We start from the raw sequence: 23,508 nt of genomic DNA on the forward strand, positions 1-23,508 counted from the left end.
ATTGCTTATCATTATTTTTTTTAACTGATTGACTAAATTGATTGGGCAGGTAGCATTTGCATCTGTTTAGAGATATTTAGCCTAATGTCATCCACCAACTCTTAAACATTTAACGTTAAACTATAAATATGTTTGTATTAAGAAAGTGGTTTCCATTTTAATATAGTAAGACAAGAGACTGATCTTTGTTGAACATCTAGCACATTAGACCAGAGAAAACACTGTAACGGCTTTAAGAATATACTGTAGTACTAGTATAGAAGGAACACTTCTAGTTCATGGGGCATATCTATCAAGCTCTGTAACTTGGCCGCCTGATCTGAGGCCACGGACAGTAATCAATTGACACCCCCTGCTAGCAGCTGATTGGCTGCAAATCTGCAGGGGGCGTATGCTGTCAGCATTTATCGATGTGCAGCGGACATGATACGCTACTTCATATCATGTCTGCTCACACATTGATTAATATGCCCCTATGTAAAAGACAAACAAACACCAGATTTCTTGCGTGTTGCTATTTCATGCTAGTCTGGAGAAGTGGAAATTTCCAGCCTTGAACCTTTCACTTCAGACCCCTTTATGATTTCACCCCCCCCCCCCCCGTGCTACTTGTACTGAGACCTCTATATCACGTTCCGTCATTAACCAGTACATGCTTCAAGGTATAATTTGGAAATTTCATCATATTGTTAATCATTGTTTCAGACCAGAAGAACAGAGGATACTTGAAAACCAAAAGAAATATTACTGCTTACTATATGTGTGTATTCTTATCCTTGTTTATGATCTGAGTGCGGAAGAAGGTGGCTGCTCAAGGATTTCTTCTTGTCACAGTTCAACTCACTAAGATCTGTACAAATCTAAATCTTAGTGTGTTGCACTTTCACAAAAATAAATCCGTCCCTGAAAAGAGCCGAAGGTCGCGAGCAGCCACCTTCTTCCGCCTTTCATTCCTAAAGAAGTATCCAAACGCACGTCTACTACTTACTGCAATTATTTTGTTTTTTTGGAATCTACACACAAACACACTACACACGCTTTCTATACACACACTCATACATATGCATACACACACATATACACACAGATATACACATACACACACATATACACATACACACACATATACATATACACACACATATACACATACACACACATATACATATACACACACATATACATATACACACACATATACATATACACACACATATACACATACACACACATATACATATACACACACATATACACATACACACACATATACATATACACACACATATACATATACACAAACACACTACACACGCTTTCTATACACACACTCATACATATGCATACACACACTCATACATATGCATACACACACATATACACACATATATACACATACACACACATATACACATACACACACATATACACAAACACACTACACACGCTTTCTATACACACACTCATACATATGCATACACACACATATACACACAGATATACACATACACACACATATACACATACACACACATATACATATACACAAACACACTACACACGCTTTCTATACACACACTCATACATATGCATACACACACATATACACACAGATATACACATACACACACATATACACATACACACACATATACATATACACAAACACACTACACACGCTTTCTATACACACACTCATACATATGCATACACACACATATACACACAGATATACACATACACACACATATACACATACACACACATATACATATACACAAACACACTACACACGCTTTCTATACACACACTCATACATATGCATACACACACATATACACACAGATATACACATACACACACATATACACATACACACACATATACATATACACAAACACACTACACACGCTTTCTATACACACACTCATACATATGCATACACAGATATACACATACACACACATATACACATACACACACATATACATATACACAAACACACTACACACGCTTTCTATACACACACTCATACATATGCATACACACACATATATACACAGATATACACATACACACACATATACATATACACAAACACACTACACACGCTTTCTATACACACACTCATACATATGCATACACACACTCATACATATGCATACACACACTCATACATATGCATACACACACTCATACATATGCATACACACACATATACACACACACACACACATATACACAAACACACTACACACGCTTTCTATACGCACACTCATACATATGCATACACACACATATACACACAGATATACACAAACACACTACCCACACTTTCTATATACACACTGATACATATGCATATACACACATATACACATACACAAATATACACAAACACACTACACACATTCTATGTGCACACATACATATGCATGTACACACACATAGATACATACACAAACACACAAAACTCTACACACACATACATACTCACAAACACTACACACACACTACACGCAAACATACACACAGATACATACATATAGACACACATACACATACTGTACATATATACACACAGATAGACATATACACCAACACCCTACACAATACACACACACCTACCTATACACATGCACACACACATACACACTCACACACATACATACCCATGCACACACATACATACACATGCACATACATACACACTCATACACACATGCATGCACACACACAAATACATACACACTCACACACATACATATATATGCACATACATACGTACACATGCACACACATACATACACATGCACACACATACATACACATGCACATACATACATACATATGCACACACATACATACACATGCACACACATACATACACATGCACATACATACACACTCATACACACATGCATGCATACACACAAATACATACACACTCACACACATACATACACATGCACACACATACATACACATGCACATACATACATACATATGCACACACATACATACACATGCACACACATACATACACATGCACATACATACACACTCATACACACATGCACGCACACACACAAATACATACACACTCACACACATACATACACATGCACACACATACATACACATGCACATACATACATACATACATATGCACACACATACATACACATGCACACACATACATACACATGCACATACATACACACTCATACACACATGCATGCATACACACAAATACATACACACTCACACACATACATACACATGCACACACATACATACACATGCACATACATACATACATATGCACACACATACATACACATGCACACACATACATACACATGCACACACATACATACACATACATACATACATATGCACACACATACATACACATGCACACACATACATACACATGCACATACATACACACTCATACACACATGCACGCACACACACAAATACATACACACTCACACACATACATACACATGCACACACATACATACACATGCACATACATACACACTCATACACACATGCACGCACACACACAAATACATACACACTCACACACATACATATACAATTGCACATACATACGTACGCACACACACACACATATTTAGCAAGCAGCTTTATATATTTACAGTGTGTATATGATGATTATATAGAGTGAGATGTTGCTGATCTCCTCCTAGTTTTACAATACTTGGCATCTGTCCCACAATAACAGTTTTACGATTTGATCATAAAATCTGTTTGCAAGTGCAGCACCTCCTAGTCATTTTATGGGTTAATACACAGAATACTGAAGAGTTATTTGCTGCTCACTGCTACATCTGGGTTAATGGTGGTGGCTTGTTATTACACACAACATTAGCAGCTTTGTCACAACACACAGGTCATTCTGTGCCCCATAGTGAATATGAGAGGTGGGAGGGAGCAGAACTGGACTGGGACTGTTCCTCTCTGCTATATCCAGAATCCTGGACAAGGTGGGTTGTTGAGAGTTCTGTGCAGACACAAGTCCCTCCTGTGTAATAAACCCTCCTATTCTTCTTCATGTCAAAATATCAACACAAACTATCTAGCAGGACATTTATGGCAAAACACTTTAGTTAACATTCAGCTGCACAGCTAATCAAGTGGGGAGAGAGAGAGCCTGGAACCAAAAGGTAATTTTAACTTTATTTATTTTTTTATTTTCTTATTTTTACTATATTTGGAGATTTAAAAATAAATAAATAAAAAAAGTAAACTTTTTTTCCCTAGTAACTATATACTGATTTGCTAATTAAATGTTTTTTTTGTTTATTAACTTTACCATATTAATTATTTTTTACCCTTTACTGTATGTTAGTTATTAATTACAACTGTGATTTATATTTTTATTTGTGTCGCATTGAATGTACTATTTGTGTAGTTATTAAATGTTATGTATTTTAGAATTTAGCTATAATCTACTGGCGTATTTGCCAATAATTAAAGTGACTGTTAAAACATATTTTAGAGCTATTCATCCCTCTCTCTTCAGTGCATTTCTGTCCCTACACACATTACTCACTTTCTTTTTTGTCCCATTCACACGTAGAGCAACACCTGAACAGTGTTTGTCCTTCAGATTTCAGTTTCTCACTCTTTTTGTTTGGGCTAAATGCATTAAAGAGACATAAAGATTCTAAAATAAAATGTACTTTGCCTTTGTGTTTAACCTTTGCAAAGGTGTTAAACACATAGTTAAGGCCAGCTCCAAAGCAATAATACACTGCAGATCCTGAGCTTCATGTAACTGGTGATTAGAGCTCCTGATTGGCTCAGCGACTGTTTTATGCTGGACCACTAGCGCATTGCTGGTCCAGGGGTGACATTAAAGGGACATAAAACCCACATTTTTTCTTTCATGATTTAGATAAAGCACACAATTTTAAAAAAACTTTCCAATTTCCTTCTGTTATCAAATGTTCTTAGTTTTCGTGTTATCCTTTATGGAAAAGCAAAAATGTAAGCTCAGAAGTGCACGTGTCTGCAGCACTTTATGGAAGCAGTTTTGCAACAATTTTATACATTAGCAGGAGCGCTAGCTGGCAGCACTATTTCCTGTCATGCAGTGCTTCAGGCACGTGCACGCTACCTACCTAGGTATATCTTCAACAAAGAATATCATGAGAAGGAGGCAAATTTGATAATAGAAGTAAATTGGAAACTTTTTAAATTGTATTCTCTATCTGAATAATGAAATATTTTGGGTTTAATGTCCCTTTACGTTTTTTGCAATACTATAATATTCTGATGAGCATTTTCTTTTTGCATAATTACTTTTCTTTAAAGTAATGAGAGTCTTATATAACACAGCTAGTTACTCGCCAATAAGCTTCAAGCTGATTGCAAGCTTTGTTGTACCAGCATCCGCAATGAGTATAAAATCAGATTTGTCTATACATTTTTTTTTAGAAAATAATCTAATAATGAAACCACCTATTTTTAATTTGTGTATTTGTTTCATCATCATATGAGTTATTTAAAACACAAAGGGCAAACTCAGCAGCATTTTAATGTCAAGGCAAAGGAGGTGTTAGATTGTAATCCTAGGCACACAGTTATACCCTATACACAGCAAAAAATAAACACCAAGGTAAAGAAAACACACATTTGCATGTATTGTACAGCACTTTGCTTGATATGCAGAGAGCACCAAACCTCCTAACGTTATAGGGACAGGGAGGTAAGGGGGACTTGTGGGCAGGGACCCACGAGTGTCAGAAAGGGTGGGGCCACATGTGTTATGGGCGGAGCATAATATATTGTGGGTGGGGTTGCCACTTCAGCCATGTTTTCTAAATACATAAATACACACATACATATATATATATATATATATATATATAAATATATTGACTCACACACACATATATATATATAAATACCTTGTAATATACCATATACATTTAACCCTTATGAAAACATTTTTTTTAATATTTATATTAATAATTTTTATCAGTGTATACATGAGTGTAAAACTTTATTTTAATATATTTAGTTTGTGTTTGGTGAGTTAGTGATAACCTCAAATTTTTGTATGTAAAGCCTAAAATATTTTGCCATTGCATTTGTTATTACTAGTCATTCTTAAAGTATACGTGTTAAGAAATAAGATGCACAAATCTTACTATTGTATTAGTAATAAAAGTGAAACACTAAGGTTGATTGCCCACCTTGTGGGATGATAATACCAACAGCCAGCGTGCATTACACATTTGCTTACTTATTTCAGATATGGAGTCTGTTATACAGCACAGCCAACATGCATACACACTTGATCGCTTATACAGCTCAAGACCCCCGATAAATTAAAGGGATACTGAACCCAAAATGTTTCTTTCATGATTCAGATAGAGCATGGAATTTTAAGCAACTTTCTAATTTACTCCTATTATTATTTTTTCTTCGTTCTCTTGGCATCTTTATTTGAAAAAGCAGGAATGTAAGCTTAGGAGCCGGCCCATATTTGGTTCAGCACCTTGGTAGAGCTTGCTTGATTGGTGGCTAAATGAATCATGAAAAAAAAAACATTTGGGTTCAGTATACCTTTCAGCAGTGTTGCCAGCTGGCTAGTTAGCTCCACTGCTATACATATGAGTCCAAAGTACAGAGAAGGAAATAATACATAAAACCTATGTGAGAATACTGGTTTGTCCTGTTGGAAAAAAGTCTGTGTCCGACTTATATAATGAGAAGCCAAAGCATAGTTACCCTATACCAGTGATGTAAGTGGGCATGTGCAATATGATATGCCCATTTATTGTTAGAAGGGTTTGTAGAGAGAGGAGCGCCAATTAAGTCAAGGTCTAGTGTGTGTGTGTGAGTGATGTGTTCACACTGGAACAGAAGAAATCCCTTATGATGGGGGTTATTTCTAGTGTTAATTGTAAATGCTGATATAGTAATAGAAGTAGATATGAAATGTATAGTTTTACACAATTTATTACAGATACAATGTATGATTCATAGACATGGATCCATGGTACAAAAAAATGTATGTTAAAAATATAAAATATATAAAGGTGATAAGATGACTAAAAAATCAATAACTGATTGGTGGATTGGTGTCCACTAAATTTAAGACTGATTTGGGGCAAGATAAGTCTCGGAAAAATGTCCTATATAAACATAATCTTATACATATATAAGCAGAACTAAACTCTAAATAATGTGTCGATGAGGGTCATATGTGGAAAAAATAGTAGTATGCAGTGAAATATATGAAAAATAAAAAATAACAAATAAAAAATTCTTTTGACAAAAATACAAAAAATGAAAATAGTGTTTAAAAGCAAACTAGTGTGTACACATCTAGAAAACTGTGATATCCAAAAACAATGTGATATCAAAATGTGATTAAAGTGATTTAATCTCAAAAATATATAAAAATTTAAAAATGGAAAAATTAAAAATTAAAAATCCAGGTGAGTGAGAGTATGTGTCAACAAAAAATGTGACAATATGTGTCAAAGAAAATGTGAAACAATACACACTAAATCGACAATAGTAGCTAAAATAATAGCTAAAATAAGGCAGTTAACAATGTTTTAGCATAGATAATAAACAGATATATGGATAAACAGATAAATATACAATCAAAGAATTATACAGAATTTTCTACAAAATCGTAGCAATGTGGTATATGTCCTAGTAACTGTATGTCCTAAAAAAGTCCTTTTGAAATGTCTCTTTTCTTCCAATGCGTCCTATTTATCTAATGTTAGGGTGTAAAAAGTATTTCAGATGCCTCAATTCCCAGGCATTAGAGATAAAAAAAATGGCATTTGCAAATAAAAAGGTATAGAAATATAAAAATGTGACGATGATGGTAACAATGAAAGGGCTGGGATATCCTCAAAGCCTAAAAATTTCTTTATTTTTAGGCTTTGAGGATATCCACTTCTATTACTATATCAGCATTTACAATTAACACTAGAAATAACCCCCATCATAAGGGATTTCTTCTGTTCCAGTGTGAACACATCACTCACACACACACACTAGACCTTGACTTAATTGGCGCTCCTCTCTACAAACCCTTCTAACAGTATCCTTTTGTGGGCAGTGGGGGCCCACTCCAGATAGGAGCTACAGGTCCTTCTAGCGCTGTGAGTACAACATACATCTGATATGCCCATTTATACCTCATCTATATAGGCAAGAGCAGGGATTGGTTGGTGGTCCCCATGTTGTTTAGGAAGATACAATTCCTAAACAAAGCTTGTACATAAGATGAGGAAGCCAAGGTGAGTTATTTTGTATGCATACAATCATATATGTCAGAAACATGTTTAATGTAATTGCCCTTTAAAAAGGGGAACATGGACGTTTGAGATTTAGGAAAGAAAAATTAGCAATAAACTAGAAGTTTTTACATGTTTTAAGTGGTGCTGTGACAAAATGCCGATGGACATTTGGCCAACAGCATTCTATCTGACAGAGACATTTGGCTGATGGACAGAATGCCGAAGCATGTTCTCAGTTCGGCCGAGGGCAGATACGCTCCAGAGTGCTCTGTTTTAATCAGAGCCTCGGGCGCCACAACCGCCTCTGGGAACCTAGCCATGGGTCCCAGCCCGCACGTCTTGTAATTCTCTTTCTGGGAAATTATCTATCTATCGAATCTATCTATTGAATGTATTTATCCATCTATCTATCAAATCTATTTATCTATCTAATCTATCTATCTATCAAATCTATCTCGTGGCTGGACTGTTATCTGACAGACACTTGTGTGTCAGACTATTATTCTTTGGCCAAATGTCCATCGGGTAAATGTTCGTCGGCCAAATGTCCGTCGGCTAACAGTCCGGCCACAGTTTTAAGTACAATAGAAGATCCTTTGTATAGATGGCTTGTTTATAGAAACAGAGTTTTGTAGTCAAGTGGTTAAGGCCATTTTTTTTCAATTATCGTTCTAAAATAGGGGAATTAAAGGGCACAAAGATTATTTTCATGCTAGAGTTTATGTTTATCTCGGCTAAATTTTGTTTCTGTGCTTATGAGACATATCACTGTCAACCAATAAATTAGTGGGAGTTCTTCTTATCAACCAATGAGCAATTAGACCCTTTTGCACTTCCTGTTAGCTTTAAAATTAAAATAAACAGCGTTCATATTACCATCAAGCTTTGTTTTTACTTAAATACCTCTTCTCATGGTCTTTGATAGTTTATTTTTACATTTTGAGAATGCAGGTATTAGTGCCAGTTGGAAGCTATACCACCTGACCCACATAAACTAAGCACAATGACCTCACACTGCCCTTATTTAGTGTCTTGGAATGCCCATACATGCACTGTAGATTCATAATCCTAAACGCTGGCACTGTAGGTAAGATCCTTACACCAATGAGCAAGGTAACAGTAGCAAGCTCTGCCTTGTTTGTAACACCTAACTTCTAAAAAATGTAAAATAACAGGATATGGTAGGAGAAAACGTACATAAACAGGGTTAACAGTTATCTGAATTATCTAGGGGCTTCAGTTGGAAACAAGCCTGATTAAAGGGACATGAAACCCAAAAAAATATTTTATGATACAGATAGAAAATAGAATTTGAAACAACTTTCTAATTTACTTCTATTATCTAATTTGTTTCATTATCTTGGTATAATTTGTTGAAGGAGCAGCAATGTACTACTGGTTTCTTACAAAACACATGGGTGAGCCAATGACAATTGGTATATATATGCAGCCACCAATCAGCTAGAACCTAGGTTTTTTGCTGCTCATGAGCTTTTCAAGATAAATCTGTCAGCAAAGGATAAAAAGAGAAGGAAGCAAATGAAATAATAAAAGTAAATTGGAAAGTTGTTTAAAATTGTATTATGTGTCTGAATCATAAAAGAAAAGTTTTGGGTTTCATGTCCCTTTAAGTATTTGAATGTTCAGTGTTCCATTAAGTTCAAGTCCATTAGACAGGCCTGCCCATTGGACAGGGCAAGAGGGGTACCCAGGGCCCCACGCATTGGGGGGCCTCGCACTTTCAGGGTTCAGAGTATGAGAAGGTGCTTTATATATCCTGTTTTGGTTTATTAAGAAGTGTTAAAGGTATGAAAAGATGTAATATATAATGTTATAATTGATATAGGTAAAACTGGCTGTTGGGTCAGGGGTGGGCCATACACGGGGCAGGATATACAGGGGAGGGGAATAAGAGTGCTGGGATGTGGGTCCTTGCAAATTTGTCTTGCCCAGGGCCGCACAAATTCTAAGGGTGTCCCTGCCCTTAGAAGATTGTTTACACCAGGATTTTCTGTGTTTTACAAATAACTTAAACTCTAGCATACATGTTGGATCTATAGATGATGTGCTCCTCTTCCTACCTGGATCTGCATGTGATTTAAATAAAACTGTCAAGGGGGAGGCAGATTTAATTATCACACAGACTAAGGTGCACAGAGTTATTCAGAAAGGGGTCAATTTAGTTAGAACCTCACAATCTTCTCTAGATTCATTCACACATCCCTATGTTGTTCTACAGAGCTCACTGACTAAACCTCACATACCTCTCCATTCCATAAATGCACTCTACTGAGCAACATAGCGCTTGTAAGACTGAGCAGGTCAGATAGACTGTTAGTGAATACAGCTCAGGGAGAGAGAGCAAGAAAGAGACAAACCCAAAGATACACTCATTGCCACCAGCACATGTAAAGAGGAATAGATCAGACAGAAGAACCTGCCTTGCTGATATTCTCACCAACTGACAACACCATTATGGAGCTTTCAATTCTATTTCTGTTTTTCTTGCCGTTAAACACCATTAGTAGGATTAGATTCTGGAAAATAATTACACTACTCAACTGTTAGGTAGTTTATGACATCACCAGAAACCATTGGCTGCATTATAACATCATATTATACATGAACTGTTTTATGTTACTTGTGTGATACATATGATAATTCATTATTCTAGATCTTCCTAGTAAGCTACACATTTTCACTGTAAAGAATAGAGACATTCTGGCCAAAGGTATGTACTGTCTATTAACCTTGAAAACAAATCTGATGTGTTAAGCCTTAAAGGGACATTATACACTCATTTTTTCTTTGCATAAATGTCTTGTAGATGATCTGTTTATATAGCCCATAAAGTTTTTTTAAAAAATAAATGTATAGTTTTGCTTATTTTTAAATAATATTGCTCTGATTTTCAGACTCCTAACCAAGCCCCAAAGTTTTATGTGAATACTGTCAGCTACCTTCTCCAGCTTGCTCCTGTTTGTGTAAAGGGTCTTTTCATATGCAAAAGAAGGGGGAGGGGGGGAGTGTCTTATTTGCCACTTGCAGTGGGCTTTCCAGCTACCTTTTCAACAGAGCTAAACTGACAGCTTCTAAGTAAGTTTTTAAACAGTTTTATACTGGATTTTTATATCAGTATCTGTGCATCTTATTCTTTATAGTAGTGTCTATTACATGCAGCTATATGAAAATGAGTGTATACTGTCCCTTTAAGATTTGAAACTGTATCATCTGTATCAAATGGAGTAACAGGAAAATTATTGGGCAGACTTATCAAAGGGTGAATGTTTATATCTGTTGCAGGCTTTCTCATGTCAGCCTGCAACTCCTAAACACTCTCTGTCACCCTATGAGGTGGCCGATTAAATTCACCCCCAATTGATCTGACTGAGTGATTGACAAGCCATGCACTCAGTTGTACAAGATTAAAGGGCAGTGCTGCACAAGCTTCCACTTGAGCAGTGATTAATACGGGCAGCAAATGTTTCCTGCAAGTTGCTATCCCAGGTAGACAGGTTTCCTTATCTGTGTGGACAATAATAATGCTGCACCTACGTATGTTTAAATAGTCTTTGGCGTATACATTAGACATGTGCGTTTCTATTCGGAATGAATCGAAATTCGGAAGACGAATTTGTTAAATTTGGAGATTCGGATCGATTTGAATTTCCGAATTACGGTAGTATCGAATCTACCGAATAAATCCGAATTAGTTCTGATTTATTCGGTAGATTCGGATGGCCATGGATTACACTAGTATTGTACAGTATATTTGGTTATATCACTCTGCTATGGGTTACACCTAATATACAGTACATAATACTAGTCTAATACACAGCACATCCCACCTAACACATACCGAAATTCCAAATTTCCGAATCCAGACGAATTTATTTGAATCCGAATGAATCCGAAACGAATCCGAAACGAATGCATTCGCTTTTTCCAAATTCGAATCGATCAGAACCGAAATTCGAAAACATCCGAATCGATCCGAAAAGAACCGATTTTTTCCGCCATGCACAAGTCTAGTATACATTTACTGCTATTGTTATTGTATCATTATTGTTATTTACATTGTTTAATTATTTATGTTTCATGCAGGGTCCGAAAGCTCTAGCCTTCTGTGTTCCAACCGAGTGAGGTGCAGTCACCATGGGTCCCGGGTCCCTATTCCGGAGTGAGGAGATGTGCCTGACCCAGCTGTTCCTGCAGGTGGAGGCTGGGTACAGCTGCATTGCAGAGTTGGGAGAGCTAGGACTGGTGCAGTTTAGAGATGTGAGTGTCATTTATCTTGAAAACACATTTTTACTGCTGTGAACACAACTGCTATCTATCCATTGTATTGATCCAGTATCGTGAGCCAGGCGCATACTTTGGCCAAACTAGCTAAGCCTGTTCCTTGAAAAGCAGGATATGAGAGTCATCAATTTTTTACAAGAATTGCCAAATATTGTTGAGGGTGAAGGAGCTTGATGGTGCAGTAGACCTCATAGTGCTTAGGGCAGCACACAAATTACACCACTGAGAATGCTATAACATTGTATGTTTCTATATAGTCTATATAAATCACAATCTTATGTTTTGCTCTAGCTAAATGCCAGCACTAATAACTTCCAAAGGAGATTTGTGAATGAGGTCCGCCGGTGCGAGGGGATGGAGAGAATTCTTCGTAAGTAGAGTGAAGAGCCAGATTTAATGTCAATCAGATTATTAAATGGATACTAAACCCAATTTTTTTCTTTCATGATTCAGATAGAGCATGATATTTTAAGCACCTTTCTAATTTACACCTATTATCAATTTTTCTTTGTACTCATGCCAGTGGCGTATTTAGGTTTTGTGCTGCCCTAGGCACTCAAAATTCTGCTGCCCTCCCCCATAAAGGTTTTAGGCCTGTTTTCGCCTTAATATTTTTTTGGGTCAGTTTGATTTGCATGCATCTCATACCCTTTTCTCCCTGAGAGAAGGGAGAGAAAAGAAGGGGAAGGAAGGGGGAGAAAAGGGAGGGAAAGGAGGGAGAGAGAGAGAGAAGAGAAAAGGGGGAAGGGAGAGGAGAAAGGGGGAGGGCAAAAAGGTAGGTAAAGAAAGGATTGAAAGAAGCGAGCAAGGGAGGGAGTTGAGAGAAAGAAGGGAGGGAAAGCAGGGAGGGAGGTAAAGAAATAAGGAAGGCAGTAGGATTTAGTTGCGGGAGGAAGGGAGTTGAGGGAGGAAGGGAGATAGAAAGGGAGGGAAAGAAGAATACACTTTGAAACAATCACTGCCCTTTACATGCAACAACATACAGTAATTACCATCATTCAAGTAATGAAACTTTTTTAAGTGTCAGTTTACTATTTACTCTGTGGTTCATGAATGCAGACAAAGTTAACCATTAGTAGCTAACATACATTAGCACTGAGAGTTTATTATTAGACATCACAAGCTGATCTAAGCAGTGCACAGACACATCCAGTCTGTTATTTACTAAGACCTGCAATAAGCACTGCGCTTGCAGAACCACCACAGCTGACAAGTGGAGGCAGCATATCAGCACAAGGTCTTCTCCTCCAGCCTTACCTTGTAAGCATATCCCCGGGCAATTTTCTCACCAAAAACGCTTCCACTGCAAAAATGCTGGCGGCTCTAAATGAATCAATGGTTTAAAGGAGTACTGGCTGTGAAGAGCGACCTTAATCAGCGCACGTGCCTTGTCTTTTCTGTAAAAGCCTGCACTTTATCACTCACTGTACTGTGTGCTGGCTTTTAGAGAGAGAATAGGGCAGATGTGCTGCCCCTCCCAAATCTGCTGCCCTAGGCACCGGCCTTGTTGGCCTAGGCCATAATACGCCCCTGACTCATGCTATCTTGATTTGAAAAAGCAGTACTGTAAGCTTTAGAGCCAGACCATTTTTTGTTCAGCACCAGGGTAGCTGATTTGTGGCTAAATGTAGCAAACCAATCAGCAAGCTCTACCAAGGTGCTGAAGTTCTGAACTAAAAATGGCCTGGCTCCTAACCTTTTATTACTGCTTTTTCAAATCAAGATAACATGAGAACAAAGCAAATTTGATAATAGGAGTAAATTAGAAAGTTGATTAAAATTGCATGCTCTATCTGAATCATGAAAGAAAAAAATGTGGGGTTAGTATCCCTTTAATGAATGAATATTGGGGGACATACAATATTAGGGATAATGTGTATGTGTATATATATATATATATATATATATATATATATAATTTTAATGTGCAAAAGGTCATTGTAGCCTCTAATACTGGAGTCTATTTTTTGACTAATTTGTTATAATAAGGATTGATGTGTTTCATGTATAGCATACAAATTAGCTCTATGACAGCATATTAATGTATGCTCAAGGGCATGCACGTGTTAAGCATTATATGACAGCAGTGTTTGTATCAATGTTATTCAGTGCTTAAAGGGACTTAAAAAAATGTTTCATGATTCAGATAGAACATACAATTTTAACAACTTTCCAATTTACTTCTCTTATGTGATTTTCTTCATTCTCTTAGTATCCTTTTTTAAAGAAGCAGTAATGCACTACTGGGAGTTAGCTGAAAACATCAGGTGAGCCAATGACAACAGGCGTATAAGTTCAGCTACCAATCAGCATCTAGCTCCCAGTAGTGCATTGCTGCTCCTAAGCCTATCTAGGTATGCTGTTTCACAAATGATAGCAAAGAAAACAAAGCAAATTGGATAACAGAACTATATTGCAAAGTTGTTAAAATTGCATGATCTATATGAATCATGAAATATATTTTTTTGTGTTTTACGCCCCTTTAAGACTCCCATAAACTCCTGAGCCTACCTCAGAATTTTTTCTTGGAAAGATCCAAAGTTCAACCAAGGAAACTAAGAAAAAGGGGTCATTTGGATAACAGAAGTAACTTGGGAAGCAGTTTTCAATTTTATGCTCTGTATGAATCATTCAAGTTTAATTTTTACTCCCATATTCATTTAAAGGGACATAATACTCATATGCTAAATCACTTGAAATTGATGCAGCATAAATGTTAAAAGCTGACAAGAAAATATCACCTCACAATTTCTTCAGCTCATCAGAGTAAGTGTTGTGCAAACAGTTATACTTTAGCTGCTGTCCATCTGCAAGTTTAAAAGAAAAAAAAAAGAAAAAACTAAAATAGCCAATCGGCATCAGCAGTGCTGAGGTAATGATTTTTCCTTTGCTGTGATCTCATGAGATTTCATAGAACTTACTTAAAGAGACAGTCTACTCCAGAATTTGTGTTGGTTAAAAAGATAGATAATCCCTTTATTACCCATACCCCAGTTTTGCATAACCAACACTGTCATGGACAACGCTGCGGAATATGTTGGCGCTTCATAAATAAAGTATAATAATAATATTAATATTCTTTTTAGCTTTGTGATTACCTTGCATCTAAGCCTCTGCAGACTGCCCCCTTATTTCAGTTATTTTGACTTGCAATCAGTGCTGACTCCTAGGTAACAACATGGGCATGAGCACTATGTTATCTATAGCACACATGAACTAACACCCTCTAGCTGTGAAAAACTGTCAAATGCTTTGAGATAAGAGGCAGCCTTCAAGTGCTTAGAAATTAGCATATGAGCCTACCTAGGTTTAGCTTTTAACAAAGAATACCAAGAGAACAAAGCAAATTTGATGATAAAAGTAAATTGGAAAGTTGTTTATCTATTTATGCCCTATCTGAATCATGTAAGTTTAATTTTGACTAGACTGTCCCTTTAAACTAAATAGGAAAATAACATGACTGTGCCTGCACATGCCAGATGCACATTCCCTTGCAAGTCCTGGGACAAGCATCCTGACTGGCTGCTTAAAATCTCTTTACAGTGGGGTGTGAAAACTTAGGAATTTTGAGGTAAAACATCTTCCTTTTTTACATAGAGATGTTCAGGTGATATTTTCTAGTCAGCGTTTTACAGCTATGATGCATCACTTTCAAATGTTTCAACATTTGGGTATCATGTCCCTTTAGGAAATTAAATAAACGTGCAAGACTTTCAGACCCCATGAGTTATAGAAATAACATTGATGGGGTTTTCAGATATGTTTATGTATGTCTCATTTACTTTTTTGATGCAGGATTTCTGGAGAGTGAGATGGTTAATGACAAAATTGAGATGCGGGTCCCTGAAAAACCACCACAGACCCCACTGCCACGAGAAATGATTGACTTGGAGGTAAATGATGATGATATGGTGCCAAATAATGTCCCCTTTCTCTGTTACACTAATAGTACACAACATTTATTACAAGCACTAGATTTATCATCAGATTGACAAGGTTCACATGTTGTGTGCACATTTATTTCCCCATATTTAGAATTACATTTACTCTCGTTAAATGCGCCTGGGGGGACTTTATCCACTGAAAAATTAAAGATTGGGGTACACTCCTGTATAACTGCCTCTGGTTACACTAAGCAAATGAGGCCGCTATTCTCTGTTCTATGAATAGGTACAGGCTAATATTTTTCAATTCAATTGGCCACATTTGTTCATACAAGTGGAATAGTGAAAATGTCAGCAACAATCCATCATGTATTTCTTAAAATGAAGTATTCTAATGACACCCAACATTGAAATATTACATTTTATTCATTAGACTATTATGTTTCATTGACCTGTTGATCACAATATTCACCTATGGGTGTTACTTATTGCTCATTTATATGTCTCACAAATGATTTATATGTCTCACAAATGATTTATATGTCTCACAAATGATTTATATGTCTCACAAATGATTTATATGTCTCACAAATGTGTGTTGAAAGCAACAGAAATCTATGAGGAACAAACTCCATATGTCACATTGTATTATGGATTTATGGACTTATAGTGATTTTGAGATAAGCCTATATCAATAAACAGGCACATAACATAGCACTTGAAGGATTCTGCAAGTTCAAATTCAATTTAAGATAAAATATTCAATATAGTGAAATGTAGCTTCTGATTCAAGGGAAAATATCTGCACAAGAAAAATTAACATTAGGTGAAGACTTCAAATGATGTTTGCTCAGTAGAAACATTTTATGGCACCTTATGTTTTGCCATTTGAAGATAACAACAGCTTCATATTTTAACCCCTGTGTTCCCTGAATCACAGACTGTCCTGGAGAAGCTGGAGGGGGAACTACAAGAGGTGAACAGGAATCAGCAGACACTTAAACAGAACTTCCTGGAACTCACAGAACTCAAACATCTCCTGAAAAAGACCCAGGATTTCTTTGAGGTATTTTACAATTTAAATGGATATTAAAGTGATTTTATATGTTATATTTATCAGCAGTCAATCACATTTTAAAAGCATGGTATACATTGTATTGCAATCCAGGGATACACCCCTTGAAAAACTATTTGAGTATAGATTATCTTATCTCCATTGCTGTGGTTAATTAGGGAAAGATATAAATGTGCTTCTGCTTATATCAGACACACATTATGCAGCATCTAGTATGGTCAGAGCTCTTGATCCTTCAAAGGACAAGAAACACAAAAAGTTTGTTTAATAATTTAGGTAGAACATACAATTTTAAACAACTTTCCAGTTTACTTCTAATATCAAATTTGCTTAATTCTCTTGGTATTATTTGTTGAAGGAGCAGCAATGCACTACTGGTTTCTAACTGAACACATGGGTGAGCCAATGACAATCGGTATATATATGCAGCCACCAATCAGCAGCTAGAACCTAGGTTCTTTGCTGCTCCTGAGCTTACCTAGATAAACCTTTCAACAAAGGATAACAAGAGAAGGAAGCAAATGAAATAATAGAAGTAAATTGGAAAGTTGTTTAAAATTGCATGCTCTGTCTAAATCATGAATGTCTAACTATGAGTTTTCTGTCCCTTTCAGGTAGCACTCCAACATATCTGGGGCAGGGAAAACCATAAATTCGTGACACCTAGATTACGAGTTTTGCGTTCGTGTTTTAACGCTGAAAAAATGTCAATTTCAGCGTTAAAACAGTAACGCAGCCATTACGAGTCTTGTCGGTATAGCTGTACCGCAAGCATTTTAGTCTGTAACGCAACGTTAGTCCCGCACTCAAAAAATGATGTTTTTGCGTGGGATTTCCATAGCGCTGCCATTACAAGTTTTGCGGTGAGGCTAAAAAGCTTGCGTTACACCCTATACCGACACGATCCGTTCCGCAATCTGAGACCAGTAGTTAATGAGTTTTACGCAACAAAACTGTTACACAAAACACTAACACCCATAAACTACCTTTTAACCCCTGAACCGAGGCCCTCCTGCATCGCAAACACTATTTTAAAGTTATTAACCCCTAATCTGCCGCTCCCGATATCAACGCCACTAATAAAATGTATTAACCCCTATTCGTCCGCTCCCCAACATTGTCACCACAATACTAAAGTTATTAACCCCTATTCCCCCGCACCCCAACATCGCCAACACTACAATAAAGATATTAACCCCTATTCCGCCGCACCTGTCATCGTCGCGACTAAATAAAGTTATTAACCCCTAAACCTCTGGCCTCTCACATCACTGCCACTAAATAAACATATTAACCCCTAAACCGACAGCCCCCCACTTTGCCAAAAACTAAATTAAACTATTAACCCCTAAACCTAACAACACCCTAACTTTAAATTAAAATTAAAAGATCCCTATCTTAAATAAATAAAAACTTACCTGGGAAATTAGACAAACTTACATTTAAACTATATATTAAACTAACTACTATTATATTAAATAAATTAATTTACAAATTATAAAAACCTAACACTACTAAAAAAATTAAATCTACAATTACAAAAAATAAAAAACACTAAATTACGAAAAATAACAAACAAAATTATCCAAAATAAAATCAATTACACATAATCTACTAGCCCTATACAATTAAAAAAGCCACCCTCCAAATTAAAAAAATCTCTTAGCCTACAATATACTATCAATAGCCCTTAAAAGTGCATTTTGTAGGGCATTGCCCTAAAGAAATCAGCTCTTTTCCCTGAAAAAAAAAATGCAAAGACCCCCCCAACAGTAAAACCCACCACCCAACCAACCCCCCAAAATAAAAAACCTAACTCTAAAAAAAACCTAAGCTACCCATTGCCCTGAAAAGGGCATTTTTATGGGCATTGTCCTTGAAAGGGCATTCAGCTCTTTTTCTTGCCCTGAAAAGGGCATTCAGGTCTTTTAAAAAAAGCCCAATCCCTAATCTAAAAAAAACACACCCAAAAAAAGTTTAAAAAAACCTAACACTAACCCCCGACGATCCACTTGCAGTTTCGGAAGTCCGGACATCCAGGTGGCGAAATCCTTCATCCAGGCGGCATCTTCTATCTTCATCCAGACGGCATCTTCTATCTTCATTCTGGCAGCACGGAGCGGGTCCATCCTGAAGACATCCGGCATGGAGGATGAGAGCTACTGAAATTCTATTCGATGATTTGAATAGCCAATAGAATTTCAGTAGCTCTCATCCTATTGGCTGATTTGAACAGCCAATAGGATTTCAGTAGCTCTCATACTATTGGCTGATTTGAATTTCAAAAATCAAATCAGCCAATAGGAATGCAAGGACACCATTTTCAAAAGGCTCCCTTGCACTGCAGATTCATTATACAGTGGCAACCATATGAAGAGGATACTCCGTGCCGGATGTTTTCAAGATGGACCCGCTCCACGCCGGCGGGATGAAGATAGAAGATGCCGCCTGGATGGATGAAGACCTCGCCGCCTGGATGAATACGTCTCGCTGCCTGGATGAGGATGGATGTCCGGACTTCAGAAACTGTAAGTGGATCGTCGGGGGTTAGTGTTTTGTTTTTTCAACTTTTTTTGGGTGGATTTTTTTTTTAGATTAGGGTTTGGGCTTTTCTTAAAAGAGCTGAATGCCCTTTTCAGGGCAAGAAAAAGAGCTGAATGCCCTTTTAAGGACAATGCCCATACAAATACCCTTTTCAGGGCAATGGGTAGCTTAATTTTTTTTTAGAGTTAGGTTTTTTTTATTTTGGGGGGTTGGTTGGGTTGTGGGTTTTACTGTTGGGGGGTCTTTGTATTTTTTTCAGGGATTTCTTTAGGGCAATGCCCTACAAAAGGCCCTTTTAAGGGCTATTGGTAGTTTATTGTAGGCTAGGGTTTTATTTTATTTTGGGGGGCTTTTTTATTTTTATAGGGCTATTAGATTAGGTGTAATTGTTTTTATTTTGGATAATTTTGTTTGTTATTTTTCATAATTTAGTGTTTGTTATTTATTGTACTTTAGTATTTTTTGTAATTTAGTATTTTTTTTGTAATTGTAGATTTTTTTTTAGTAGTATTAGGTTTTTTAATGTGTAATTTAATTTATTTAATTGATAGTTATTTTAATTTTAGTATAATAGTAATGTTAGTTTAATTTATAGTTTAAACTTAGGTTTTTTAATTTTCTAGGTATTTTTTTTTTTTTTTTTAAGATAGGTATCTTGTAATTTTAATTTAAAGTTAGGGGGTTGTTAGGTTTAGAGGTTAATAGTTTAATTTAGTTTTTTGATGATGCGGGGGGCTGTTGGTTTCGGGGTTAATAGGTTTATTTAGTGGCAGTGATGTGGGAGGCCAGAGGTTTAGAGGTTAATAACTTTATTTAGTGGCGGTGATGTCGGGGAGTGGCAGAATAGGGGTTAATATCTTTATTATAGTGTGGGTGATGTTGGGGTGCGGTTGAATAGGGGTTAATAACTTTAGTATAGTGGCGACGATATCGGGAGCGGCAGATTAGGGGTTAATAAATTTATTTCGGTGGCTGCGATGTCGGGAGCGGCAGATTAGGGGTTAATAACTTTATGTAGGTGTCGGTGATGTCGGGGGCGGCAGATTAGGGGTGTTTAGGCCTGGGGTTTATGTCAGGGTGTTAGGTTTAAACTTAACTTTTTTTCCCCATAGACATCAATGGGGTTGCGTTAAGGAGCTTTTCATTCCGTGATTGTAGGTGTTATTTTTTTTCTAACACTCTCTCCCCATTGATGTCTTTGGGGAAAGTGTGCACGAGCACGTCAAAGCAGCGCTTGTATTTTGTGCTGTATGGAGCTCATCGCCACCATATCGCACGCACAAGGCTGCTTTTAAAAAAACTTGTAATGGCAGCGCTATGGACGGTGAAATAACGCAACTTTTGTTGCGTTTGTTTCGCACCCTCTATAGCGCAAAACTTGTAATCTAGGTGTGGGTTAACAAAGTGATAATGTCATTTACTTCTTGATGACAATTCTCTTCTTTACCCAACATCTCTCTGACCTTTTTCACAACCATAATAACAGATAGGATACATGGTCCTGTTTTACAGGCAGAAGGAAACCTTCCTGATGATTTCTTTACTGAAGACACCAGCAGTCTGCTGGAGCTTAGGACAGTCCCCTCTGCTGCTGCAGCTGGAAAACTGGGGTAAGGGATACTTTAAAAAGACAATAAAGGTAAATAATTTCTCAATAACCAATAGGCTGCCCTTAAAGGGACACTGAACCCAATTTTTTTCTTTTGTGATTCATATAGAGCATGCAATTTTAAGCAACTTTCTAATTTACTCCTATTATCAATGTTTCTTCGTTCTCTTGCTATCTTTATTTGAAAAAGAAGGCATCTAAGCTAAGGAGCCAGACAATTTGTGGTTCAGAACCATGGGCAGCACTTGTTTATTGGTGCTCTCCAATCAGCAAGGACAACCCAGGCTGTTCACCAAAAATGGGCCGGCATCTAAACTTACATTCTTGCTTTTCAAATAAAAATACCAAGAGAATGAAGAAAATTTGATAATAAGAGTAAATTAGAAAGTCGCTTAAAATTGCATGCTCTATCTGAATCACAAAAGAAAACATTTGGGTTCAGTGTCCCTTTAATTGCAGCCCTCAAAGAATTTAATCTCTCCAACCAAAGCTGTTTTTATATTTAATTGGCCGTACCGCTTGAAAAAAATACCCACAACTTAAATGGGCAATAGTCAAGTTGGAAACACTGAAAGGCGTTGAGGGGTTTTATTAAGATTAGTCTTTTGGTTACTAAAGATACATGATTTACTTTAACTGTCCCTTTAACAGTCTCTCTGTTAAAGGTGGCATTAGACTCCTTTCTATTGTGCCCTTTCTATTTGGTTAAACTCATTTGATTGCTTGTCCCTTTAACGTGAGTCTGTTTTATATCCTCACTAGATTCACAGCTGGAGTTATTGGCAGAGAACGCATGTCAGCATTTGAGAGGTTGCTGTGGAGAGTTTGTCGGGGGAATATTTATCTGAAATACAGCGAACTGGAGACAACACTGGAGGATCCTGTAACAGTAAGTTTGTAGAATCACTCTAAAGCAGGGGTGGGCAAGAGGTAGATCGCGGTCTACCAGTGGACCACAAGTGAATTTTGAGGTGACCGCCTGTAAGATTTCAAAAGTCTGCATAATAAGAGAAAGATTTCTCAGACATCTACGGCGGCGAGGTTCTTCACTTAGAATCTAGATTCTGAGTGAAGAGCCTCGCCACCCTAGATGTGTGAAAAATCTTTCTTTTATACTCTTATGTGTAGGACAGCGGTATGGGCACTGTACTTCAGCACGCGCGACCCAGCTGTAGCTGAACTCGCTGCCCAAGCTTTGGTTACAGGACCTGCCCCCTAATCAACCTGACATGGCGTCCAGCCAATAAAACTACTTTGTAGAATGAGTCTCGAGCCGTCTTGATTGCGAGACTACTTATCATACCCAGGCGTGCAACACAGATAAGGTTGCTTGACGGTCCCAGCGTGACGTAAGGAGAGAGCTATCGCAGTAAGTAAAGACAGAGCGCTGCTGTATTATTATTATTATTATTATTAAAGAGCGCGGATGATTTTTAAAGCGGTATTATTTGTGTAAAAAATAAAATTTTCAGCCAGCAGGTCCTATTTACGACAAAAATAAAATTTTTGCACCCGGTTACACAGTGTGTGCTGGACTATTCTTTGTGTTTTTTCAATAAATTACATTATTGTAATCATTATTCTCAAAACTGGGTTTTTTTTTTAGTTAGGTGACCACGTCACTTATAAATAAAATTAGAGGTAGCCCTTGCCTTACAGAAGTCTGCCCACCCCTGCTCTAAAGTATCTCAGCTCCTTTGTTTTTGTTTTTTTTGTATATGAAATAGCTGGCTTTGTTCTTAAACAGCACAATCCAATAAAATGGACCGAGTCAGGGTCAGATTA

General features: G+C 37.0%; 1 protein-coding gene across 1 annotated transcript in view; it reads left to right on the forward strand.

Moving 5' to 3' along the window:
• Positions 1-4,060: 4,060 nt before the first annotated feature.
• ATP6V0A4 (ATPase H+ transporting V0 subunit a4) overlaps positions 4,061-23,508 on the forward strand; it is an 85,971-nt gene continuing 66,523 nt past the window's right edge. The window contains exons 1-7 of the mRNA XM_053718942.1: positions 4,061-4,199; positions 12,414-12,587; positions 12,903-12,981; positions 16,407-16,504; positions 17,436-17,561; positions 21,627-21,724; positions 22,486-22,612. Of these exons, the coding sequence (XP_053574917.1) occupies positions 12,465-12,587; positions 12,903-12,981; positions 16,407-16,504; positions 17,436-17,561; positions 21,627-21,724; positions 22,486-22,612 (651 nt within the window). The 5' untranslated portion in view covers positions 4,061-4,199; positions 12,414-12,464. The remainder of the gene's footprint in view (positions 4,200-12,413; positions 12,588-12,902; positions 12,982-16,406; positions 16,505-17,435; positions 17,562-21,626; positions 21,725-22,485; positions 22,613-23,508) is intronic.

Source organism: Bombina bombina, chromosome 6, assembly GCF_027579735.1.
Source record: "Bombina bombina isolate aBomBom1 chromosome 6, aBomBom1.pri, whole genome shotgun sequence".
Lineage (NCBI taxonomy): Eukaryota > Metazoa > Chordata > Amphibia > Anura > Bombinatoridae > Bombina > Bombina bombina.